This window comes from Oncorhynchus keta, chromosome 7, assembly GCF_023373465.1.
Source record: "Oncorhynchus keta strain PuntledgeMale-10-30-2019 chromosome 7, Oket_V2, whole genome shotgun sequence".
NCBI lineage: Eukaryota > Metazoa > Chordata > Actinopteri > Salmoniformes > Salmonidae > Oncorhynchus > Oncorhynchus keta.
The window spans coordinates 32,761,590-32,789,161 of record NC_068427.1 but is presented as its reverse complement, the minus strand read 5'-3'; the positions used below and the strand labels follow the sequence as shown (position 1 = coordinate 32,789,161).

General features: G+C 42.9%; 1 protein-coding gene across 2 annotated transcripts in view; it reads right to left on the bottom strand.

Annotated features, from left to right (window-relative positions):
• The window catches only part of LOC118385847 (titin), a 181,846-nt gene that overhangs the window by 151,473 nt on the left and 2,801 nt on the right, over window positions 1-27,572 (bottom strand). For both annotated transcript variants that reach the window (XM_052522661.1, XM_052522662.1), the window contains exons 3-25: window positions 26,901-27,104; window positions 25,683-25,970; window positions 24,202-24,275; window positions 23,913-24,088; window positions 23,317-23,626; window positions 21,232-21,348; window positions 17,352-17,417; window positions 16,959-17,217; window positions 16,707-16,818; window positions 16,107-16,331; window positions 15,858-16,000; window positions 15,446-15,597; window positions 15,017-15,244; window positions 14,665-14,909; window positions 14,300-14,568; window positions 14,046-14,210; window positions 8,652-8,820; window positions 6,821-8,496; window positions 6,396-6,665; window positions 5,986-6,252; window positions 5,598-5,870; window positions 5,240-5,503; window positions 4,896-5,156 (exon numbers count right to left, since the gene is read on the bottom strand). In XM_052522661.1, coding sequence (XP_052378621.1) covers window positions 4,896-5,156; window positions 5,240-5,503; window positions 5,598-5,870; window positions 5,986-6,252; window positions 6,396-6,665; window positions 6,821-8,496; window positions 8,652-8,820; window positions 14,046-14,210; window positions 14,300-14,568; window positions 14,665-14,909; window positions 15,017-15,244; window positions 15,446-15,597; window positions 15,858-16,000; window positions 16,107-16,331; window positions 16,707-16,818; window positions 16,959-17,217; window positions 17,352-17,417; window positions 21,232-21,348; window positions 23,317-23,626; window positions 23,913-24,088; window positions 24,202-24,275; window positions 25,683-25,970; window positions 26,901-27,104 — 6,213 coding nt within the window. The remainder of the gene's footprint in view (window positions 1-4,895; window positions 5,157-5,239; window positions 5,504-5,597; window positions 5,871-5,985; window positions 6,253-6,395; window positions 6,666-6,820; window positions 8,497-8,651; window positions 8,821-14,045; window positions 14,211-14,299; window positions 14,569-14,664; window positions 14,910-15,016; window positions 15,245-15,445; window positions 15,598-15,857; window positions 16,001-16,106; window positions 16,332-16,706; window positions 16,819-16,958; window positions 17,218-17,351; window positions 17,418-21,231; window positions 21,349-23,316; window positions 23,627-23,912; window positions 24,089-24,201; window positions 24,276-25,682; window positions 25,971-26,900; window positions 27,105-27,572) is intronic.

The following is a 27,572-nucleotide window of genomic DNA, read 5'->3' as shown; positions in this document are numbered from 1 at the left end:
CTACTCATGCCAAGAATATAAGATATGCATATTATTCATAGCTATGGATAGAAAACACTCTGAAGTTTTCTAAAACGGTTTGAATTATGTCTGTGAGTATAACATAACTTATGTAGCAGGCAAAACCCCGAGGACTAACTGTTCAGATTTTTTTATTTTTCCCGCTCTCTGTTCACTATATTGTCTTTGCCATTGGATATTTAATAGGAACCTATTTTCAGTTCCTACCACTTCCACACGATGTCGCCAGCCTTTGGAATATGGTTGAGGTTATTCCTTTGTGCTATGAAGAAGTAGGCCAACTCGGAACTGGGGACACTTTTGCGAGTTGCGCAAGATGTGAAAAGCAGTGCTGGTTTCTTTTCGTTCCTATATTGAATACAGATTGCCCCGTCTACAATTTGATCGATTATTAACGTTTAAAAATACCTAATGTTGTATTACAAAAGTAGTTTGAAATATTTTGGCAAAGTTTATAGGCAACTTTTGAAATATTTTGTAGTGACGTTGCGTTTTTGTAAGCTGTTTTTTTCTAGATCAAGCACGCTTTATAAATGGACATTTTCGATATATATGGACGGAATTAATCGAACAAAAGGACCAATTGTGATGTTTGTGGGACATATTGGCGTGCCAACAAAAGAAGCTCGTCAAAGGTAATGCATCTTTTATATTTTATTTCAGCGTTTTGTGTAGTGCCTGCTATGCCAGCTCCCTTGTTTACTGCTGGTGTAGATGGGTGCAGGCTATCAGATAATAGCTTCTTATGCTTTCGCTGAAAAGCATTTTTAAAATCTGACATGTTGGCTGGATTCACAACGAGTGTAGCTTTAATTGAGTATCTTACATGTGTGATTTAATGAAAGTTTGAATTTTATAGCATTTTATTTGAATCTGGCGCTCTGCATTTCCCCCAGCAATTGGTCAGTTGAGACGGTAGTGTCTCCCCTATCCATAAGAGGTTTAACTTGTCATTATTCCCGCACCACACACAGACTACTGCAACACTGTTTCCCCTGCCATAAACACCACACAATAGACTGCTGCAACACCGTTTCCCCTGCCATAACCCCTCACAATAGTGCCACAAAAGAGAGAAGATGATGATGCGCAGCTTCGCGGAAAAAACGTGCTTTTTTTTGGTTGATATTAATTAGCGATTAATATCCATCCAAGATGGCGTAGCAGTCAGACGTCTGTTTGTCTTGTCCTGTCCCATGTATATATATTTTTTTCTTCGTATATACACTGCTCAAAAAAATAAAGGGAACACTTAAACAACACAATGTAACTCCAAGTCAATCACACTTCTGTGAAATCAAACTGTCCACTTAGGAAGCAACACTGATTGACAATAAATTTCACATGCTGTTGTGCAAATGGAATAGACAACAGGTGGAAATTATAGGCAATTAGCAAGACACCCCCAATAAAGGAGTGGTTCTGCAGGTGGTGACCACAGACCACTTCTCAGTTCCTATGCTTCCTGGCTGATGTTTTGGTCACTTTTGAATGCTGGCGGTGCTTTCACTCTAGTGGTAGCATGAGACGGATGACACATCAATGCGAGCTGTGTCCAGAGCATGGAGGCGCTACCAGGAGACAGGCCAGTACATCAGGAGATGTGGAGATGTAGGAGGGCAACAACTCAGCAGCATAACCGCTACTTCCGCCTTTGTGCAAGGAGGAGCAGGAGGAGCACTGCCAGAGCCCTGCAAAATTACCTCCAGCAGGCCACAAATGTGCATGTGTCTGCTCAAACGGTCAGAAACAGACTCCATGAGAGTGGGGTTGTGCTTACAGCCCAACACCGTGCAGGACGTTTGGCATTTGCCAGAGAACACCAAGATTGGCAAATTCGCCACTGGCGCCCTGTGCTCTTCACAGATGATAGCAGGTTCACACTGAGCACATGTGACAGACGTGACAGTCTGGAGACGCCGTGGAGAATGTTCTGCTGCCTGCAACATCTTCCAGCATGACCGGTTTGGCGGTCGGTCAGTCATGGTGTGGGGTGGCATTTCTTTGGGGGGCCGCACAGCCCTCCATGTGCTCGCCAGAGGTAGCCTGACTGCCATTAGGTACCGAGATGAGATCCTCAGACCCCTTGTGAGACCATGTGCTGGTGCGGTTGGCCCTGGGTTCCTCCTAATGCAAGACAATGCTAGACCTCATGTGGCTGGAGTGTGTCAGCAGTTCCTGCAAGAGGAAGGCATTGATGCTATGGACTGGCCCGCCCGTTCCCCAGACCTGAATCCAATTGAGCACATCTGGGACATCATGCCACGCTGCACCACAGACTGTCCAGGAGTTGGCGGATGTTTAGTCCAGGTCTGGGAGGAGATCCCTTCCGCCACCATCAGGAGCATGCCCAGGCGTGGGAGGTCATACTCGCTCCATCCACCAATGCCACGTTGCACCACAGACTGTCCAGGAGTTGGCGGATGCTTTAGTCCAGGTCTGGGAGGAGATCCCTCAGGAGACCATCCGCCACCTCATCAGGAGCATGCCCAGGCGTTGTAGGGAGGTCATACAGGCACGTGGAAGCCACACACACTACTGCGCCTCATTTTAACTTGTTTTAAGGACATTACATCAAAGTTGGATCAGCCTGTAGTGTAGTTTTCCACTTTAATTTTGAGTGTGATTCCAAATCCAGACCTCCATGGGATGATAAATTTGATTTCCATTGATAATTTTTGTGTGATTTTGTTGTCAGCACATTCAACTATGTAAAGAAAAAAGTATTTCATAAGAATATTTCATTCATTCAGATCTAGGATGTGTTATTTTAGTGTTCCCTTTATTTTTTTGAGCAGGGTATATTTTAATCTCAATTTCCATCTACGGACTGAACATACTCTCCTATAACCCGCCTCACCCAATGTGGTACGGATCTGCTATTTTTACACTTTAGAACCGGAACCCCCATCAGAAGCTAGCCAGCTAACTAGCTACTAGCTAGTAGTCAGTTAGCCACTGCTATCAGTCATCACCGTTAACTCGGACATCAGCCAGCCTCAGCTCGGCCAATTCCTGACAGTTTGCACAGCGCGATATCAACCCAGAGCATATCGGACTGCTTTTCTTCTACCACATCTCTTCATCTCCAGATTCCTACCGCAAGCTCTGAACCTTTACACTGGATCATCACAGCTAGTTAGCTGCTATCATGGCTAGTGGCTACTCCTGGCTAACGTCTCTGTCCCGAAGCAAGCACCAGTTAGCCTGGAGCTAGCCTCGAGCTCGGCCCATCTCCCGGCTAGCTAGAGAGGTCCATCAGCCAATTCTTGGGCTACAATACCTGTTTTGCCAATTGGCCTGGACCCTTTTACTGCCGACATGGAGCCCCGCCGATCCATCACGACTGGTCTGTCGACGTAACCGTCCGAGGGGGTTTCAACAGGCTCTTCCGTTGCGACATCCCCCGAAGGCCCTTCTGCTAGCCCCGGCCCGCTAGCTGTCTGAATTGCCGTGTCTCCAGCTCGCCTAGCTACTCACTGGACCCAATGAAAACTCAGCTAGATCACTTGGTGCCATCCGTTTTGTCACCAAAGCCTCATATACTACCCACCACTGCGACCTGTATGCTCTCGTGGCCTGGCCCTCACTACATATTCATCACCAAACCCACTGGCTCCAGGTTATCTATAAGTCTATGCTAGATAAAGCCCCGCCTTGTCTCAGCTCACTGGTCACCATAGCAACACCCACCCATATATTTCACTGGTCACCCCCAAAGCCAACACTTCCTTTGGCCGCCTTTCCTTCCAGTTCTCTGCTGCCAATTACTGGAACGAATTGCAAAAATCACTGAAGCTGGAGTCTTGTATCTCCCTCTCTAACTTTAAGCATCAGCTGTCAGAGCAGCTTACCGATCACTGTACATGTACACAGCCAATCTGTAAATAGCACACCCAACTACCTCATCCCCATATTGTTACTTATCCTCTTGCTCTGTTGCACCCCAGTATCTCTACTTGCACATCATCATCTGCACATCTATCACTCCAGTGTTAATGCTAAATTGTAATTATTTCGCCTCCATGGCCTATTTATTGACTTACCTCCCTAATCTTCTATATTTGCACACACTGTACATAGATTTTTCTATTGTGTTATTGACTGTACGTTTATTTATTCCATGTGTAACTCTGTGTTGTTGTTTTTGTCACACTGCTTTGCTTTATCTTGGCCAGGTCGCAGTTGTAAATGAGAACTTGTTCTCAACTGGCCTACCTGGTTAAATAATGGTGAATTGTCAAGGATGCACAGAATTTCCTAAATATGTGTGGTATTTTTAGTTACGAATATTTGTTTGCAATATGTGACCTATAGGCTAAGAGAGCTTCATAAACTGTTTATTTGATTGTGGGGGTTGAATAGTGTGAGAACACATCAACATATTTGTTGAGAATCACAACAGGGTACAAAATCAATTCTTCTTCTTAAAGGGTTAGTAGCTTACATTGGGTGTACAATTTTAAATTACAGCATTATTTCATCTGCATTTATTCTGCTGCTATTTATTATGTTATCAATAATATTTACATGGTAATAGTATCTATCTTCTGATTACAATTATTATGTCTTATTTTGTAACTAAATGCATTATATTAGCTTCCAAAATGTATCTAGCTGTGCGATAACACATTCTGATGGAATGGCTTTTCCTGCATTTAGTAAAAACCTAGAGTGCATTGAAGGAATGTTGGCATGTTTTACTCCAGAGATCACTTTAAAGAGGACTGAGATTGGTTCTTTTAAAAATGACTATATGTGAAAACACCCTAATCGTTTCCAACTCAGCAGACAACTTTGAGTCAGTGCAATGGAAATCAATGGATCTTTTCAGAAGGAGTTTATGTACAATATCGTGAAGACGTTAAACATACCTGACACAGTAAGCTTTGCACTGGATGTCTGTTCACCAGCAGCGAATGTGTATTGCCCGTCTTCATCCTTCATGGTGTTAATAACAGTCAGGCTGTAATTCTTGCCCTTGGCCTCAATCTTGTGCTTTGGACCAGCTTTGAGTTCTTGTTTCTTGAATGTCCACACAGCGGCAATGCCAGGGTGGGAAACCTCGACTTTAAATGTTATATTCTGGGTCTCTGTGCAAACTTGATCCTCCATATGCTTCACAATATTAATTTCTGTAAAATAACAAAATAAGTTGAATAGGGTCTGTATAAATGGGGTCTGAATGAACTTGCAACACACACAGTAAAAAACATACTTTCGATAGTCAGTTTACAGCTCGAGTCAGCTTTGCCAACACATAGCTTGTAGGTTCCTTCATCAGAGGCGAAGGTCCTGTGGAATACCAGGTGCTGTTTGGATCCCTTTGCAAGCATCTGGATTCTCTCGCTGGGCATCACAAGCTTGTCATTGTGTAACCATTTCACAGAGGTAACGTCAGCAGCAGAGATTTTAGTCTCAATAACAGCCTTGGTGCCCTCAACTGCGGTAACATCCGTGAGTGGGCTCAAAATTTCAACCGCTGTAAAACGGAAAAAATATCATTTAAAAAATCTGGTGATTCACAATATAATTATACCAATATAAATATAGTCAAACTGATAAAAGTTGCTTACTTTGAATGTTCAACTTCCCAGAGGTTGCGATATCCTGAGTTGGGACAAAGAATGAGTATGTTGCAGCATCATCTCTGCTCACATTTTCAACAAGCAGCTTGTGGACCAGTTTGTCGATAACGATGTGGATGCGATCTGTAGCGGAGATTGCTTGGCCATTCTTCATCCATGTTCCCTCAACGTTTTCCTGGGAGAATCGCACTTCTAATTGAGCAATGTCACCCTCGCAGATTGTCAGGTCAGTGAGGGGTTGCATCAGTGTCACAGGGCGCACTGAAGGAACAGACATTGACATTGTTACTCTGTTCATCCCACCTTTTCAACAGTAATGGTTGTCTTGAGAATAAGAGAAGAAGCTAACCACTCTAATAACAAAGTCACAACTCACGTTTCATCTTCAGGGAGGCACTGGTCTGCATATCGTACATTTTGAATGTATATTTTCCCTGATCTTCTTTCTTGATGTCTTTGACAGACAAGGTATGGCGTCCACGACAGGAGGAGGTAACATATTTGCTGCTGGGCGTGATTTCCCTGTCATTGAAGTACCATGTACCTTCAGCATCCTCTCGCGACAATTCTACCTCAAACTCCCCAGTGTAGGTCTCAGGCACTTCAATGTTCTCCAGCCTCTTCACGATTGACAGTGAAGCACCTGCACGATAGGAACATTTTAAGTTAAACAGTTTCACAGTTACTGTTCTATAATTAACGCATTCCAACGTCCCTATTTCCACATTTGAAAATAACTGTTGAAGTCCGTGAAAGTGATATAGTATAGTAAGAAAAACTGCCAACCTTCCACATTGAGTCTGGCAGTGGTCCTGATGTGGTCATCTTCAATAACAGCACAACTGTATTCTGCATCGTCCTTCATGTTGATGGTCAGTACAGAAAGGAAATGAACCTTTCTGTCTGAGTGCATCCTGTATTTGTCTCCAGAGAAAATCTCTGCATTGTTCTTCAGCCATTTGACTTTGACAAAAGGCTCACTGGTCTCACACTCAAAGGTCACCATGGTGTCCTCTTTAGCTTCCACATCCTCTAGTTGTTGAGCAAAGGTAATAACTGTCGTGGTTAAAGTGAAACAAAGGAAAGACACATTTAATATGATTTTTTAAGGTAGACAGAACAGTTTTCTATATTTCTTTATACAAAATGACATACAACTTTTAACTATTTGTAGAATACAAGCTTCATATGCATTGAAATAGATAATTTACCTTGCACCAGCAGGAATGCCTGGCTTGAAGCCTCTCCAGCAATGTTTATGGCTTTGACCATGATGCTAGCAGAGTCTTCTGCTGTGACATCTCTGACCACTAAGTCACATACGTGGTCTTCAGGCCAGAACCAGTAAATACGATCTGTCTTCTCCAGTAGGATTCCATTCTTGAACCACTGGCACTCAGGTTCCGGTTTGCCAACAACTCTGACTCTGAAGCGAACTTCCTCGGTCTGAGACACAGTCTGGCTTGCAATGCGCTCCAAGATCTTTGGAGCTTCCATGCTGGGAGAGAGCTGTACTTTCTCTGGTTTGATTGTGGGGATGGTTAGTTTTCCCTCCTCCAAGTCTTTCTTGTTCTTAGCCTCAGACAACAGTTTCTGATGGTGAAGCAGTTCTTCCTTCCTCTTCCTAAGCATGTCCTCATAGGACTCATCCTTTCTTCTGGACTTGAGCTCCACAGCAGTGATGGCTTCATAATAACCTTCCTCTGTCCTGCGCTTAAATTTACTCTTCAACTCATCTGTCTCCTCTGTGGACTTCTCATGAATGACTCTTTCAGTCTTCCTCAGTTTGACAAGTTCCTTTGGCTGGGCATCAGCAGGTCTGTCAACCTTCACAACTTCAAAGCTAATTCTTCCTTGTTCAGTAGTGTCATGTGCCTTTGGTTCAGGAATGCGACGGAGAATAGATCTGAAGTCCTCTTTCTGTGTGATCTCTATCTTCACCAGATGCTCAGCTGTGCCCTCAGGGTTCTCTGCTACCACTTTGACATATCCTGCATCATATAACTTGATATCGATAATCTCAAGATAGTAAATGCCATCATAGCGAAGTCTCATTCTCTTGCTCTTGCGAATGAGCTGCTCATTGAGGTACCAGTTGACCTTAGGTGTAGGATAACCAATCACTCTGCAACGGAATCTTGCAATGTCACCTTCCAACACTCTTGCTGGCTCGGGAAGAAGGACAATTTCAGGCTTTGACTTTTCTGAATACTCATCTGCAGTGACTCCAGAAGGACCTCCTTCGTGAGCCATGCGCTCCATCTCATCAATTCTGTATATTTCCCTCTTGCCCTCCACAACAAGGCTCTTCTCATCCTTTACAATGAGTGTAGCTGAGGTCTGGTCAACTCCAAATTTGTTAGTGGCTCTGCAGGTGATAACACCACTGTCTCTGGCATAGGCAACTTCAAAGTCAAGACTACAGTAGCCAAATTCATTAACCATGCGCAATCTGTTAGCAGCTGCAAGGGGTTTGCCATCAAGTAACCACTCAACAACCATAGTGGGATCACCAATAGGGGTCAGTCTGCATTCAAAGTGGACAGCACCAGAATGCTTCAGCCTGACGGAAGTCAGCTTCTTCTTAAACTGCGGTTTCTGCTGCTTGTCCTTGTCATATAGGTCAGCCTCCTCCCATTGCTCTTGGCCATAACGTAGATGCAGAGATTCCAACTCTGGAGCTGCAATTTCCTTGGCCTTGTAGGTTCCCTTGGTGATAATGAGTCTCCTCTCCGGTGCAGGTGCAGCAACATCCACTTCAATGTTGACCCTGCAGCGAGTGGTATCTCTTCCAGCTTTGTTAATGGCTGTAGCTGTGTACCAGGCACTATCAGAACTCACAGATTGTGGGATATAGAATTTGGCTTGTCCCTTGAGGCCCTCAATCCTACAACAGACATCATTGTTAGTAAATCAGTACAGTCTTGTAATATGATATGTATATTGTTACTATCTTTATAAGGACTGGAGAGGTATTTGGTGCACATGATGTATATCATAGGCATGTGCAAATTGAGATAGCAGGTGGGGCAAAACACATACTTAATATTTGGGTGCTTCTGTGGGGAGATGATGTCACTGTTTTTCAGCCAAACAATGTCAGGCAGGGGGTTTCCGATGGCTTTGACAGCCAACTCAACCAGAGTGCCTTTCTTGACACTGACGTTCTTCAGCTTCTCAATAAACTGGGGTCTGACCAGGTTCTCTTTGGCTGTACATGGAGAAACACACATGAGAACAATGCTATCATTCAACAATGGTTCAGTGCATTCGGAAATGATTCACACCCCTTGAATTTTACTACATTTTGTTTTGTTTTTGTTTTTTTCTGATCAATTTACACAAATTTACACAAATTATCCCATTATGACAAAGCAAAAACAGTTTTTTATAAATGTTTGCACATTTATAAAAAAAACTACAACTGAAATATCACATTTACATAAGTATTCAGAACATTTCCTCAGTACTTTGATGGCGTAGCAGTAAGTTGTCCTGTCGTATCGTGTCCCTTGTATATATCGTTTCTTTTTCGTTTTTACATATTTTTACATATTTTTTTACATATTTTTCTTCGCATATCTTTAAAAACATTTTGCTAAACCTAAGCTTCCAAATACTCTCCTGCAACCCGCCTCACCCAATGTAGCTACTTTTTCATAAAGTATTTATATTTACTTCGGAACCGGAAACCCTCAACTGAAGCTAGCCAGCTAACCACCAGCTATGCTAGCGGTCTTCAGCTAACCGGTCATCAGCTAACCTTTAGCTCGGAAAGCTCTCGCCAGTTCGAACAACGCAACGCTAACCAGAGCATAATGGACCTATTTATTTTTTATCCCCGGATTCCCACCGCAAACGGAACATTTTTCAGCTGGATCTTCACAACTAGCTATCTAGCTAAACCGCAACCCTGGATGATTACTCCTGGCTAGCGTTTCCACCCACTTAGCTTGAAGCTAGCCCGGCCAGAGCACCTGTGCTTACCACCGTAGCATACTCCTGGGCTACAATACCCGGGCCCACGACCGGTCTATCGATGTCACCGCATGACATCGATAGACCGAAGAAGAGGAATAAACAGACTCACCCCATCGCGACGTCCCCCAAAGGCTAACTCTCTAGCCCTTGCTATCTCCTTGCTTGCTAATTCGGCCTGCTAACTGCTAGCTTGTTTAGCCCTGGTCCGCTAACTGCTACCTTGTTTACCCCGGCCTGCTAACTGTTAGCTTGTTAGCACAGGCCTGCTAACCGTCTGCATCGCCGCGTCCCAAACACTCACTGGACCCATATGTACTTTCTATCTCCTTCCGATTTTTTATTTGTTTATACCTTCCGTAAACTTGCCTCACCCAATGTGATATGGAATCGCTATTATTTTTAATTTTTAGAACACACTCAAGAACCTCCAGAAGCTAACCAGCTAACTAGCTACAAGCTATTTAGTCATTGTTAGTTTTTTAACCTGGATAACACTCGCCAGTCCAGCTTCCCTGCCCCATCCACCGCTGCCCCCTGGACACTGATCACTTGGCTACATAGCTGATGCACGCTGGACTGTCCATTAATCACGGTACTCCATTCTGCTTGTTTGTTTTATCTGTCGGCCCCGTTTCCTAGTCAACGCCATTTTACCTGCTGTTGTTGTGCTAGCTGATTAGCTGTTGTTGTCTCACCTACTGTTTTAGCTAGCTTTCCCAATTCAACACCTGTGATTACTGTATGCTTCGCTGTATGTCTCTCTCAAATGTCAATATGCCTTGTATACTGTTGCTCAGGTTAGTTATCATTGTTTTAGTTCACAATGGAGCCCCTAGTTCCACTCTTCATACCCCTGATACCTCCTTTGTCCCACCTCCCACACATGCAGTGACCTCATCCATTACAACCAGCATGTCCAGAGATACAACCTCTCTCATCATCACCCAGTGCCTGGGCTTACCTCCGCTGTACCCGCACCCCACCATACCCCTGTCTGCGCATTATGCCCTGAATATATTCTACCATGCCCAGAAACCTGCTCCTCTTATTCACTGTCCCCAACGCTCTAGGCGACCAGTTTTGATAGCCTTTAGCCGCACCCTCATACTACTCCTTCTCTGTTCCGCGGGTGATGTGTAGGTAAACCCAGGCCTTGCATGTCCCCAGGCACCCTCATTTGTTCACTTCTGTGATCGAAAAAGCCTTGGTTTCATGCATGTCAACATCAGAAGCCTCATCCCTAAGTTTGTTTTACTCACTGCTTTAGCACACTCTGCTAACCCTGATGTCCTTGCCGTGTCTGAATCCTGGCTCAGGAAGGCCACCAAAAATTCAGAGATTTCCATACCCAACTATAACATCTTCCGTCAAGATAGAACTGCTGAAGGGGGAGGAGTTAGCCTGCAAAGTAATGTCATACTTTCCAGGTCCATACCCAAACAGTTCGAATTACTAATTTTGAAAATTACTCTCTCCAGAAATGTCTCTCACTGTTGCCGCCTGCTACCGACCCCCCTCAGCTCCCAGCTGTGCCCTGGACACCATTTGTGAATTGATCGCCCCCCATCTAGCTTCAGAGTTTGTTCTGTTAGGTGACCTAAACTGGGATATGCTTAACACCCCGGCAGTCCTACAATCTAAGCTAGATGCCCTCAATCTCACACAAATCATCAAGGAACCCACCAGGTACAACCCTAACTCTGTAAGCAAGGGCACCCTCATAGACGTCATCCTGACCAACTGGCCTTCCAAATACACCTCCGCTGTCTTCAACCAGGATCTCAGCGATCACTGCCTCATTGCCTGTATCCGCTACGGAGCCGCAGTCAAACGACCACCCCTCATCACTGTCAAACGCTCCCTAAAACACTTCTGTGAGCAGGCCTTTCTAATCGACCTGGCCCGGGTATCCTGGAAGGACATTGACCTCATCCCGTCAGTTGAGGATGCCTGGTCATTCTTTAAAAGTAACTGCAAACTCTCCTTCCAGACTCATATCAAACATCTCCAATCGAAAATCAAATCAAGAGTCGGCTTTCTATTCCGCAACAAAGCCTCCTTCACTCACGCCGCCAAGTTTACCCTAGTAAAACTGACTATCCTACCGATCCTCGACTTCGGCGATGTCATCTACAAAATTGCTTCCAACACTCTACTCAGCAAACTGGATGCAGTTTATCACAGTGCCATCCATTTTGTCACTAAAGCACCTTATACCACCCACCACTGCGACTTGTATGCTCTAGTCGGCTGGCCCTCGCTACATATTCGTCGCCAGACCCACTGGCTCCAGGTCATCGACAAGTCCATGCTAGGTAAAGCTCCGCCTTATCTCAGTTCACTGGTCACGATGGCAACACCCATCCATAGCACGCGCTCCAGCAGGTGTATCTCACTGGTCATCCCTAAAGCCAACACCTCATTTGGCCGCCTTTCATTCCAGTACTCTGCTGCCTGTGACTGGAATGAATTGCAAAAATCGCTGAAGTTGGAGACTTTTATCTCCCTCACCAACTTCAAACATCAGCTATCTGAGCAGCTAACTGATCGCTGCAGCTGTACATAGTCTATTGGTAAATAGCCCACCCATTTTCACCTACCTCATCCCCACACTGTTTTTATTTATTTACTTTTCTGCTCTTTTGCACACCAATATCTCTACCTGTACATGACCATCTGATCATTTATCACTCCAGTGTTAATCTGCAAAATTGTAATTATTCGCCTACCTCCTCATGCCTTTTGCACACATTGTATATAGACTCCCTTTTTTTCTACTGTGTTATTGACTTGTTAATTGTTTACTCCATGTGTAACTCTGTGTTGTCTGTTCACACTGCTATGCTTTATATTGGCCAGGTCGCAGTTGCAAATGAGAACTTGTTCTCAACTAGCCTACCTGGTTAAATAAAGGTGAAATAAAAAATTAAAAAATAAAATACTTTGTTGAATCACCTTTGGCAGCGATTACAGCCTCAAGCTTTCTTAGTTATGACACTATAACCTTGGCACACCTGCATTTGGAGAGTTTCTCCCATTCATTTCTGCAGATCCTCTCAAGCTTTGTCAGGTTGGATGGGGAGTGACGCTGCACACCTATTTTCAGGTCTCTGCAGAGATGTTCGATCAGGTTCAAGTTCGGCTCTTGTTGGGCCACTCAAGGAAGCCACTCCTGCGTTGTCTTGGCTGTGTGCTTAGGGCCGTTGTCCTGTTGGAAGGTGAACCTTCACCCCAGTCTGAGGTCCTTAGTACTCTGGAGCAAGTTTTCATCAAGGATCTCTCTGTATTTTGCTCTGTTTATCTTTCCCTCTATCCTGACTAGTCTCCCAGTCCCTGCAGCTGAAAAACATCCCCACAGCATGATGCTGTCACTACCATGCTTCACAGTAGGGATGGTGCCAGGTTTCCTCCAGACGTAACGCTTGGCATTCAGGCCAAAGAGTTCAATCTTGGTTACATCAGAACAGAGAATCTTCTTTCTTTCTTTCTTTAGGTGTCTTTTGGCAAACTCCAAGTAGGCTGTCATGTGCCTTTTACTGAGGAGTGGCTTCTGTCTGGCCACTCTACCATAAAGGCCTGATTGGTGGAGTGGAGCAGAGATGGCTGTCCTTCTGGAAAATTCTCCCATCTTCATAGAGGAACTTTGGAGCCATGTCAGAGCGACCATCGAGTTTTTGGTAACGTCCCTGACCAAGGCCCTTCTCCACCGATTGCTCAGTTTGGCCGGGTGGCCAGCTCTAGGAAGAGTCTTGGTGGTTCCAAACTTCTTCCATTTGAGATTGATGGAGGCTACTCTGTCCTTGGGGACCTTCAATGCTGCAGACATTTTTTGGTACCCTTCCCCAGATCTGTGCCTTGACACAATCCGGTCTCAGAGCTCTACAGACAAATCCTTGGTCTTTGCTATGACATGCCCTGTCAACTGTGGGACCTTATATAAACAGGTGTGTCTTTCCAAATCATGTCCAATCAGTTGAATTTACCATAGGTGGACTCCAGTCAAGTTGTAAAAACATCTCAAGGATGACCAAAGGAGACAGGATTCACCCTGAGTTCAATTTTGAGTCTCACAGAAAAATGTCTGAATACTTAAAAAAAAATTTATACATTTACAATAAATTCTAAAAACCTGTTTTCGCTTTGTCATTATGGGGTATTGTGTGTAAATTGATGAGGAAAATGTCTTATTTATTCAATTTTAGAACAAGGCTGTAATGTAAGAGAATGTGGAAAAAGTCAAGGGATCTGAATTATTTTCGAATGCACTGTATATGACAGGGCTTTTCAATTGTGCCCCTGGAGGGCTGCAAGGAGAGGATGAAAAACAGAAGTGTTTCGACCCTCCAGGACCTACATTGAAAAGCCCTGGTTTATTATGTATCAATACAAACTGACAATTGTTTTTTTGCTTTAAAATGAGGAATGAGTATACCAGATACAATACAAAGATCTTACCATCAACTGTAAGTGTTATGGACACAGAGCTTTTCCCAGCTCTGTTTTGAGCAACTACCGTCCACTCTCCAGAGTCATGGGGCATGGCTGGAACCACAATCAGTGACTGAGTTCCATCTTCCTTCACCACTATCTTGTGGGTGTAATCATTGACAACTTGGTGTCCTGAAAAGAACAAAGAAAGGAATAATAGTTCTAATATTTATTTTATAAAACATATCCTAGACGATGTATCATGTTTTCACATCACTTACCATTGTGGAACCAGAAAGTGTCTGGCATGGGTCTACCAACTACTTTCAGGTCAAATCTGGCAGTCTGCCCTTCAGCACACTTGAATGACTGTGGCTTCAAGACAAACACAGGCTTGTACAGTCTCTCAAGCTGACTCTCATCAGTGTCATCAAGCCTACTTGCAGGAGAACGGGCAGGAGAGCGGCTTGTAGAGCGTCCGGGAAAAGGCCCGGGAGAGCGGCTTGTAGAGCGTCCGGGAGAACGACTCAGAGATCTTGGGGACTGAGACCTGAGCAAATAAATACAAAAATCAGTGATACTTGGCATGTTTTTATGATGTTAAAACAAATATACATTAAAATACATTTGGTAATAAAAATCTCACCTCATTCTCTGCATTGCCTGAGGTTCAGGTGTGTAACACTGAGCTACTGCAATGGCAGTGGGCTCCACATACAGTTTCCCAGAGCTCACAGAATTTCCCTTCATGTTGCTGGCTAATGCTGTGTAAACACCTTCATCTTCTGGCAGCACCACAGGAAGACGTAGGCTGGCTCTACCATCCTGAAGACTCTCCATCTGGTAACGGCCGCCATGATGGATACGCTTGCCATCTTTGTACCATACGATCTTTTGAGAGACAATAAAAACTTGATGACTATATAAAATGTACAACATTTTAAATTAAGTGGAATGGACACTTTGTATCAAATAAAAATACATGGTTTCTTTACTACCTTGGGTAGTGGAGTTCCTGCCATTTTGCAGTGGAAAGTGACCCCCATTCCTTCCATGATGCTGTAGTTTTTAACTGGAGTGGCAAAGGCTGACTGTACAGCCTCACGGTCTGCACAAGTCACCATCTCTTCCCGATCCTCAGTCACAATTTGTTGGTATGTAATCTGCAGGATGCGGATCTCAATCTCGTGGATAATCCTCTCCTCAAATGAAGAAATCTGGAGTTCCTTTAAAAACACATTGGAATAAAGCATGTCTTGTCTCAAAACAAGTGGCTGAGAACAAATCAAATACGATAACGTCACAATGATAGCGCACTGCTAGCCTGGGTACCAGTCGATTTGTGCTAACATTCCACTCATTGTACTCCGTGTCAAACAGATTGGTACCCAGGTTAGTGTGTAGTTTTTTTAAATTAATCCAAATACCTGAGTTCTAACAAAGCTTTGCATCTGTGCCATTCTCTGGATGTACTTCTGGTCGTCATATTCGCTCACAACAGGGGAAACATTCGCCTGCACCGTAGTCAATTCAGTATTATAGGTAATTTCATGTTTCTTCATGTATTCTTCATATTCCCCTGTAAACAACATATACAATGTATAAACAAAAGACAGGCCCAGATATAGTTGGTTTCACAGGCCCAGATATAGAAAATGAGTGTGTCCCAAATTGCACCCGATTCCCTATGTAATGCACTACTTTTGACCAAGGACCATATGGCTCTGGTCAAAAGTAGTGCACTACAGTATGTAAGGAACAGAGTGCCATTTAGGATGCATAATATTACTGGATTTGTAGTCCATGAGATTAAACAACATTCTGATTAAAGAGACTGACCTTCGTCCAGCAGACTGGCTGAGGCAGATTCTTCTCCAAGCTGGTTCCTGGCTACGATGGAGTACTCTCCAGCATCATCAGCAAACGTCATGGAGATCTCCAATTTACACACTCCACTCTCCTTATTGTAGTGCACTTTATATCTAATGGATGAATAAGTAATATATTGTAAACAGTACAATCAATTATCAATACACTCTTACGAATGCATAATAGAGATTCATTGAAAATGTGTCACAAGTAGGCTACCTGTATCCTGTAGTAAGGGGCACTCCAGTCTTCTTCCAGATAATGTTGGGCTTGTGGCTGCCTCCGATCTGGCACTCAAAGACAACTCTTCCACCCTCTACCAACTTCTGTACAGTTGGCTTCTTGACAAAGAAGGGAGCGACAGCATCTGCAGTATCTACTGGTGATCCTGTGGTGATGACATTCACCTCTGACATGGTCTCCTCTTTTGCTTCAACAGCAAAGCTAGAAGAACGTTGGAAATATACAGTAATTAGGGCAAATGTATCTCAAAAAGTGCCTGAAATAAGATTAGACTTAAAATGACCTTACAGTCGAAACATTAAAACGTTGAGCATAAAAGAACCTTGAAAATCTCTTATTTTTGAGTGAGGACCCTCTACTAATGAATCTGAAATAGGATTACTCCAACTTCTTTCATCCCCATTTGAAAAACTCAAACAGGGAAGATTCACTATGATCTGCTGGCAATTGATTTCATAATGTATGATGAGCAGCATAGAATGATTATGTTTTCCCTTGTCAACATCTAGCACACAATACATAATTATACCTGCCAAGAGTTTGCAAATGTAGTGGTAGAAAATAGTTGGCACTCACTGTTTCTCTTTAGTTGTAAAGTCAAACATAGTGACAGTTCTCTGCTGTGTCATCATTTCCTGCTGTGTCATCTCTTGTGTCATCTCTTCCCTGGTCTCAATCTCCTCAGTTACTAGAAGAAAGAAATGTATACAAGTATTAGCACATTCATAAACCAATACACCCAATTAACCATTTGGCAGTACAGTATTCAACCTCAACAGTAAGTAGTCATTGTAGACAGGAATGTAAAAAACGAAACTGCCTGTTTACCTTTGACAAGCAGGTAGCAGGATGTACTGATGTTTCCAGCCTCGCTAGTAGCAGTGCAAGTGAAGCGACCGCTGTCTTCTGCGAAGGCCTCGCGGATGACCAGACGGGCACATTTACTCTCATAAGTGATCTGGAAGTCAATGGAGCTCTCAATTCTGTAGTCCTCTCTGAACCACATGATGCCAGGGGCAGGGTGACCAGTGATCTGACATTCCAGAGTCACAGATTCACCCTCAGTCACAGTCACGTTGTTCAAGCCCTGAAAAAAAATATTTTAAAAATATATTACAAAATATTGATGATATTTGACATAGATGAAGTTAGAAATGATGCTTGAATAGACAACAATAATGTATATATAACCTGAAATAAAGCCACTAGAGAAATACTTACAGCTACAAGAGTAGGTGGCACAACTGGCTCTTCTGCATGGGATGGGACTGCTGCAGTCTCAACAATCTGTTAAAATGCATATAAGTTACAAAAGGTCACAAACAGTACAGTATCTGAACTATGACTTTAGGAGTGGTGAAACATGGGTGAAATGGATGCAAGTTAAGATCCTTAAGTTAAGAAGTTGTGGTCCTTCTGTGGCTCAGTTGGTAGAGCATGGCGCTTGTAACGCCAGGGTAGTGGGTTCGATTCCCGGGACCACCCATAAGTAGAATATATGCACACATGACTGTAAGTCGCTTTGGATAAAAGCGTCAGCTAAATGGCATATATTATTATTATTATATTATTATTAAGAATTAATCCTAGAATGAAGAATAGTTGTGACAACAGGTTGGAAACAGATAAATGAAGAGGAAGAAGAGCAGAGCAAGCTAGGTTTTCTTTATGAAGCAAATGGATTCTGAAACAAAGGGGACGTAGCGTGGCTTCAGCGTTATGGTGAAGAGGAGGTTTACCAATACCAATCAGTGAGGTGAGACTCCACACAGTGTTATTTTAGAGGGCACAACACTCCAGACTACAAACCTTTGTTTCCAAAGTCTTATACATTTGCTCCATTCCCCCTGTAAACCTAGCGCCTATCTCAGTCTGTAACTGATTGTCGAAATCATCTTTTGATCAACATGTGCAGAGGTAGAGGATAACTCTTTCTGCAGTGTGGCAATAGCAGAACCTGCTACTGAAACCTGACCAAACCAAGGAAAATACCATTATCATCACGAATCAGAACAAAGCATTAAGATATTGCCTGCTTTGTTTAGCAATGTTAAGGACGATCCCTTAAAATATAATGGAATGGATAACGATGTACAGTATACGGATGAAGTGAGCATTCGAATAAAAAACAGAAATACCTTATTTACATAAGTATTCAGACCCTTTGCTATGAGACTCAAAATCTATCTCCATTGATCATCCTTGAGATGTTTCTACAACTTGATTGCTGTCCACCTGTGGTAAATTCAACTGATTGGATGTGATTTGGAAAGGCACACACCTGTCTACATGAGGTCCCACAGTTGACAGTGCACGTCAGAGCAAAAAAACAAGCCATGAGGTCAAGGGAACCGTCGTAAAGCTCCAAGAAAAGATTGTAACGAGGCACAGATCTGGGGAAGGGTACCAAAAAATGTCTCCAGCATTGAAAGGTCCCCAAGAACACAGTGGCCTCCATCATTCTTAAATGGAAGAAGTTTGGCACCACCACAACTCTTCCTAGAGCTGGCTGCCCGGCCAAACTGAGCAATCGGAAGAGGGCCTTGGTCAGGGAGGTGACCAAGAACCCGATGGTGACTCTGACAGAGCTCCAGAGTTTCTCTGTGGAGATAGGAGAACCTTCCAGAAGGACAACCATCTCTGCAGCACTCCACCAATCAGGTCTTTATGGTAGAGTGACCAGATGGAAGACACTCCTTAGTAAAAAGCACATGACAGCCCACTTGGAGTTTGCCAAAAGGTGTCTACAGACTCAGTCAATGAGAAACAAGATTCTCTGTTCTGATGAAACCAAGATTGAACTCTTTAGCCTGAATGCCAAGCGTCACGTCTGGGGGAAACCAGGCACCATCCCTACCGTGAAGCGTGGTGGCGGCAGCATCATGTTGTGGGGATGTACAGTCATGGCCAAAAGTTTTGAGAATGACACAAATATTCATTTCCACAAAGTTTGCTGCTTCAGTGTCTTTAGATATTTCTGTCAGATGTTACTATGGAATACTGAAGTATAATTACAAGCATTTCATAAGTGTCAAAGGCTTTTACTGACAATTACATGAAGTTGATGCAGAGTCAATATTTGCAGTGTTGGCCCTTCTTTTTCAAGACCTCTGCAATCCGCCCTGGTATGCTGTCAATTAACTTCTGGGCCACATCCTGACTGATGGCAGCCCATTCTTGCATAATCAATGCTTGGAGTTTGTCAGAATTTGTGGGTTTTTGTTTGTCCACTCGCCTCTTGAGGATTGACCACAAGTTCTCAATGGGATTAAGGTCTGGGGAGTTTCCTGGCCATGGACCCAAAATATTGATGTTTTGTTCCCCAAGCCACTTAGTTATCACTTTTGCCTTATGGCAAGGTGCTCCATCATGCTGGAAAAGGCATTGTTCGTCACCAAACTGTTCCTGGATGGTTGCGAGAAGTTGCTCTCTGAGGATATGTTGATACCAATCTTTATTCATGGATGTGTTTTAGGCAAAACTGTGAGTGAGCCCACTCCCTTGGCTGAGAAGCAACCCCACACATGAATGGTCTCAGGATGCTTTACTGTTGGCATGACACGGGACTGATGGTAGCGCTCACCTTGTCTTCTCCGGACAAGCTTTTTTCCAGATGCCACAAACAATCAGAAAGGGGATTCATCAGAGAAAATGACTTTACCCCAGTCCTCAGCAGTCCAATCCCTGTACCTTTTGCAGAATATTAGTCTGTCCCTGATGTTTTTCCTGGAGAGAAGTGGCTTCTTTGCCACTCCAAAAGTCTTCGCCTCACTGTGCGTGCAGATGCACTCACACCTGCCTGCTGCCATTCCTGAGCACGCTCTGTAATTGTGGTGCCCCGATCCCGCAGCTGAATCAACTTTAGGAGACGTCCTGGCGCTTTCTGGGCTTTCTTGGGTGCCCTGAAGCCTTCTTCACAACAATTGACCCGCTCTCCTTGAAGTTCTTGATAATCCGATAAATGGTTGATTTAGGTGCAATCTTACTGGCAGCAATATCCTTGCCTGTGAAGCCCTTTTTGTGCAAAGCAATGATGACGGCACGTGTTTCCTTGCAGGTAACCATGGTTGACAGAGGAAGAACAATGATTCCAAGCACCACCCTCCTTTTAAAGCTTCCAGTCTGTTATTCGAACTCAATCAGCATTACAGCGTGATCTCCAACCTTGTCCTCGTCAACACTCACACACACCTGTGTTAACGAGAGAATCACTGACATGATGTCAGCTGGTCCTTTTGTGGCAGGGCTGAAATGCAGTGGAAATGTGTTTTTGGGGATTCAGTTAACTTGCATGGCAAAGAGGGACTTTGCAATTAATTTGATCACTTTTCATATCATTATGGAGTATATGCAAATTGCCATCATACAAACTGAGGCAGCAGACTTTGTGAAAATATATATTTGTGTCATTCTCAAAACTTTTGGCCACAACTTTATTTCAGCGGCAGGGACAAGGAGACTAGTCAGGATTGAGGGAAAGATGAAGGGAGCAAAGTACAGAGAGATCCTTGATGAAAACCTGCTCCAGAACGCTCGGGACCTCAGAATGGGGTCAACTCTTAGCACACAGCCAAGACGACACAGGTGTGGCTTCGGGACAACTCTCTGAATGAACTTGAGTGGCCCAGCTCGAGCCCGGACTCGAAATCGATCGAATATCTCTGTAGAGACCTGGAAATGTAGAGACCCCATCCATCCTGGCAGAGCTTGAGGGGATCTGCAGGGAAGAATGGGAGAAACTCCCCAAATACAGGTGTGCCAAGCGTATAGCGTCATACCCAAGAAGACAGGGCTGTAATCACTGCGAAATGTGTTTCAACAAAGTACTGAGTAAAGGGTCTGAATACTTATGTACATGTGATATTTCAGTTTTTTATTTTGAATAAATGTGCAAAAATGTCTAAAAACTAGTTTTTGCTTTGTTATTATGGGGTATTGTGTGTAGATTGATGAGGGGGGGGAAACAATTTAATACATTTTAGAATAAGCCTGTAATGAAACAAAATGTGGAAAAAGTCAAAACTTTCTGAATGCACTGTATACTAACTGAAGCACTACAACAATTGTATACCACTGCTTGCCTGATTTGACCTATGCTTACCTCATAGCTATGGTCAGGTTTAGGAACCATAACTTTTGAAACTGTGAAATGTGGAATTGGGGATGGCGCAGGAGCAGCATCCACGTGGGCGATAGTAGTTTCTGTACTTCTTTGTATCTAAAGTAACCAACAGAGTGTGGATAGAGTGAGGACAATAAACTCAATGCAGAAATTAGAATAACAAGCAGGACATTACATATAATGTTATCGGAGAAAACTTGGCAATAAGCATCTTTTCATAATAAAAAGATAGCAAACCTGGGATACATGAATACTCTGGTCATCAGCTGTTGTTTGAATTGCCATTGGTGGTATCATTGGTATATGCACAGCCTCAGTTGTCACTGTGACTTGTTGCTCAGTGGTAGACAGCATTGACTGTTGTTTTAAATCAGATTCATAAGTTTCCTCTCCAGCATGACCCTTCTCTCCATGCATTGGCTTCCGAACACGTGCTTGGTCAACAGCAGCAACAACTGTAGCCTTTGCCTCCACATTTTTCCCACCCTCAACCTTTGAGACAACAAGCAATCAATGTCATCTAGCACATAGATAGCATACACATCATCCATAGCAGCAGTCACTTCAACAGCAAACAGATTCACATTCTGATTACAAACACTTTGGACAAACTCCACACCCCTGTATATAAAACAAGTCTTGATGTGCATTACCTGGTAATAACATGTCATTGTTAAAGCATGGAATCGTGTTAGTTTGAGTAGGTTGTGTAATATTGAAAATGAATCATGCAGGTGCACAATAGAATTACCAAGGATCTGCTCAACAGACTTGTGTGCACTCGGACACGTGCTAAACAGATTTGAGACCGAAATGTCCTCTTCTAATCGGTATGTTCAAAACACGGACCTAAATCACTGCCTTAAGTGCAGAGAAAATGGGTTCATGCAGTGACTTCAATTTAAATAGTGCCAACATACTGTATAGTTGATGTGAGCGATTTGGGAAAGTGCTCAGAGAAGTAAACAAAACAATACAGTACGTGCAATCTTTAAGCTTCCTGCCTCTTGGTTGTCATCATACTGTACATGTGACAGTGGAGATTTCCATTATTCTGTGCTGTAGCACAGCGTCATCAGTGCGTGTCTCTATAGCTGATTCAACAGCTATAGAGTCTGGCATGATCTATATTATGAACTGGCCAGGGGCAGGATAGTTATACAGTATATTAGGTGTATAAATAATGATAATATTAATAACACATATCAACACACCAAAGGGAATGTGAAAAATTAACCATAAGGAATGTTACAAAATCACAGATGGTTGTGAGGTCAAATATGTGGGTACGAGGAAAAGACACCAATTTAACATGGACAACTGTCTATGTTTATCAGGGATAATGTTATTAAGCGTGAGTGGGGTCTACCGATGTGGGCTGTGGTGACAGAAGAAAGGGAAATAAATAAATCATGGAAGTGAAGGGAAGGACGACAGGGTTGTACTTTTTAATGAATGAACTACCTGTTCCCTTGTTGTGGACATTAACACCAGAGTAGAAGAGGTGCTAAAGGTGCTGTGTCTCTGTACCGGGCTGCACCACCGGCACCGGCTCTGGCACCGGCTCTGGAACCGGCTCTGGTGTAAAACCAGCAGACTTGCGGCTGCAAGCTTGGTCCACAGCTGCTACCACAGTAGCTACAGCAATGCTTTTATCATCCACCTCATGCTGTGCCTCCTAGCATACATTAGTACCGTTAGGATCCAATCAAAGTCATTATCAGTTTTATTGATAATAGCTGCATACACATATGTCACTATCACCTTATTGATAATAGATGCAATCTTAAATAGCTACAATCATCACATCTCTAGAGGGCTGGATCATTACTTTCTAAATTCAGACAACCGAGCCTAAGCCATGTTAGATCCAAAAATACATCCATGAAGTCAAATATTCATTGTACAGGATATTTGAACTGATTTAGGCCCGTTTCCTCAAAAAGAAAGCTAATCAGTGAATCAAAGCCGTTCACAATCTTACCTTATGAACGCTCATGCACATACACCAATCAGCCTCAAGATGTCTCTGCCACAGAGAGAGTTGAGAGAGGGGCTCCTTACCTCTCTCACAGCGACACCAGATACAGCGGCACCAGTCGTTTGCGATCCATAAGAGCCCTCCCAGTGCTGCTCCATGTGAGCATGGGTGGCAGACATGGAGGCCTGGGCATGGGTGGCAGACATGGAGGCCTGGGCATGGGTGGCACTAGAAGTCCTGCTGCTGGAATAGCTGCTGGAACCTTCCACCAAGTCTCCCTGCTTCCATGGTGGGGGGACATTAGGACCATGGGCTACCTTTTTCCGTGTGGTCAGTGGGGATTTAACTGGTCTGATTGGGGACACAGACAGTCTTGATGAGGGGGATACAGGCCTGTGTTAAACAAAGAGACAGAAAATATCAAAACATTTAAAAATGTGTAGTATTCATATATTACCAAAATGGTGTTTTGTAGTGTTAATAGACAAATAAGTAAGTAATATGTTTATTATGTAATTACTGTTTTATAAGGTAATTTATAGGGAACCTAAATACCAGGTCATTTCTGTATTATAAAATAACCATGGTCTTATTCCCTATGGAGATTGAGGTAAACTACCTGTCTGTGGAATTCAATGAAACACTTTATTTTATGTAGGATTGATATAAAGTGTTTTACCTGACAGGGGCCGGAGTGGGCACCTTGACACGTCTCACAGGTGATGGTGACTGATGACGTCCGCCTGAGGTTGGCTTTGGAGGCACACGTGGTGGGGTCATGTGTGCTTGGTGGCTCACTATACCACCTTCAGCACGCATTTGCATGGATGAGGAATCAAAATGAGCCTCCATACTCTGAAAATAAAACAACAGAAAAGGTTAGTGTTTTAACTGAATGATAGATAGCGTCAACAGACAGACAGAGATAAAAATGTAATGTCTATTTATGTCTATTCATGTCTATTTACCCTTGTCTCAACTCTGGTCTGAGAGGAGGCTGACACAACAGTTTTGGACTTCTTGGCAGGCAGAGCTTCTCCCCCTAGACAGAAACAAATATAAATATGAATTATCCATAAAATTATTGAACATGATGACAACAAGTTGTAAATCAAATTCAGTTTAGGCTACATGTCAATATGGAATTCACTGCCCATGGGCCCTTTGAGCCTATCACAGTTTCCATTCAGTTTCAATGAATTGGCTCATTGAAGGCGTACTTAATATATTTACAGTTACTTAACGTTATTTCTATTTCACTCTGACCCTGAATGGGTTCCAGATTTGAGTTGTATCAGCTTGAAAAAATAATGGAATACACCCACTAAGCCACACCTTCAATATCATTTCCCAGTGCGCCTTGCCTTTTCGAGTGAATTGTAGAGTTACCACCCATGAGTGTGTTTGTTAGTGACAGAATTAATTCATGTTCAGTCCTGCAGCCTTTACAAAATGAGTTAATAGGCACATGTTATAATTATAATAAGTTCTCTGTGACAATACATTACATATTTCATGAAGTCTTATTTTGAGACCTAGCTTTACCCTAATACAGGTGCCTTGAAACTCGTGAATTAAAGGCAACATCAGGCCTGCAAGTAGGGGTGAAAACTTCTGGTAACTTTCCCAAAATGTTCATATTTTCAAAAGAATCCTGGTTGAAGGATTTCCAGGAATCTTCCAACTGGGATTTCTGGAAAACCTAAAAATGTACCTGAATTTTGCAACCCTTCCTGCAAGTCACATTATGCTGGCTTGCAAAGTGATGTGTAATTCCTATTGGAATCCAGCCAGAGTTAGGATATCCAACAGTTGATATTTGTATCATAATGACTGCCAGGGTTAGGAACAGTGTGAGGAGACTACATAAGCCATTTCATATGGAAGAACCATTTCAGTAACAGGCCAAAAAAAATAATAATAATAATTATGGTATTAGTTTACAAAAATGTATGTGATAAATCTCATGCTACACAAAGATAGATAAATCACTCAATATACATGCAAATACACAGATATTAAAAACAATTCCAAAAAAATCTACATTCGGTAGAGCATGCTGGGGAAAAAGTTAACTTAAAAAATAGAGTTGATGTGACTTCTCAATTAGTTTTGAGTCTGTACCACATAAACATTTTAAGTAATAATGACTGAGTTCAACTCACTAGAAGTATTTGAGTTAAAAATGCCTTACAGTGTAGGTAGTCACCTCTCTAGGCTAGATTAATTATATTTTCTGTCCTAAAAACAGCAAGGAAATGCACAATTAAATCATTGAAACAGGAATTATCTTGTAACCCAGAGAAGGCTGTTACAATGGCGGATTTCCAAAAGCCCAAACACGCTAAAATGTGTCGCAGGCGATATGGTTGGAGCAAGGCAAATTTAAGGACAGAACATGTTGCCCATAATCACACACCACAAATCAACTGGATCAACTTTATCTTACCTTGAACCAGTAGTTCAGCAGTGGAGGTAGCCCGTCCACTGCTGTTTGAAGCATTTACAGAGTAAGTTCCAGAATCCTCTGGGAAGGCTTCGGCAATCAACAAACTGTAAAGATCTCCTTCTTGAACAATCTGAAAGTCAGCAGAGCTCTGTATCTCAGCTCCCTCTCTGTAGAACTTTACCACAGGTGTAGGGATTCCTGCAACACGAACATCCAGTCTCACTTGGCTTCCTTGTCTCACGGTCATACTATGAAGTCTCTGAATAAAGTTGGGCTGCGCGGTCTCCGCTGTAAGAATAAATTAAATGGAAAAATAAGTTTTTTTAAATGTTATTTTTTATTTTTTAAGTGGTGGAAGTGAGCAGCACCACAGATGTCCATTGGCTAGGGTAGACGGGGGGCAAATGCAACTGGTGGAGACCAGGGGAAATTGTAACACTATTTGTCTTAATTTTCATTCGGCCTACCCAGAGACCACTTATACCAGTCACTTTTTAAATAGGAAACTTACATCTATCTACTTATCATTCACCATGTAGGGTAAAGGTCGCTACGGAAGATGGTTGGATCACAATATAGATTTTAATCCAAATTGTCCGACATTACATTTGCTCCTAAGCCCGGGGTCAGTGGTAGCAGTAGACATGGTGGTCAATTATAACACCTACTGTATTGTTTTACTTTAAAGGTGATTGAACATACATTTGCTTTGTGTAAAATAGTAAGTGGCAAACAACAGCTTCCCGATTTCAATATTGGATGTGTAAAATGTAAACAACATGGCGGCTACCACTCTCATCATTGCAAATGAGTGCTGTTAATTGAACAATTCTGTAAAGTAGCGAGCAATGAAGGCCTACAGTACTGGTGGTCAGTCACTTGGACAGGCTGCTTTTAAGAGCTTTATTCATAATGAATACTATGCTATCTTTGGCTGCCCTTCATGTTTGCGGCCATGATTACACTTAGTATGATGCAAGACATTGTCTAAAACTGCAAGCCAAAGCATTGGCTAGCTAGAACAACCTCAAACAACACCACTGTTTTATCAAGTGGCCCAAGCAAGAGGCCCTGAAAGACCCCTGAGTTTTGCAGAAGATTAGACACAAACGTTCAATGTTTTACCTGAGTGCAGTAACCATTAGTAACCATTAGGAGAAACCACAGTGCATAAGCTGGCAAAAAAAATAACATAACACAATACTCTGGTTCTCTCACCTGTAACAAGAAGTTCAGCGGTGCTAGTGGCTTGTCCAGCACCATTGGTGGCTCTGACAGAAAATCTTCCACTGTGCGCGGCTGTCACAGCAGGGATCATCAGAACAGCGCGGCCATCGCTGAACGAGATCTGTGCGCCGGGCAGAGCGGCAGCGGAAAGAACCTGGCCATCATGGAACCAGCTCACCTCAGGAACTGGAGAACCTTTAGATCAAGTCAACATTCTAGTCAGCACTGAGCAGAGATGAAGATGGTGATGAATTTGGTGATGATTTTGAACAAGCAATTACAATTCAGAGGAAAGCTGAGGCATTTTCTCTCAGGAACTACAAAAGGCCTGCAATATCACATAGGGCCGGCTTCCCAGGCACAGATTAAGCCTAGTCCAGAATTCAAAAGCATTTACAATGGTGACTCTCCATTGAAAGAGCTTTTTACTAAAGTCTAGGCTTAATCTGTGTCTGGGAATCCAATCCATTAATAGGGTACTTATTACTTGTTTATAGACTTCATAAAATGTTGCTGTGCAAAGGCTTTATATCTGTGGTTTTACATCAATGATTGAGTGTGCAAAGCTGTCATCAAGTCAAAGGATGGCTACTTTGAAGAAACTCAAATATAAAATATATTTGGATTTGTTTAACACTTTTTTGGTTACTACATGATTCCATA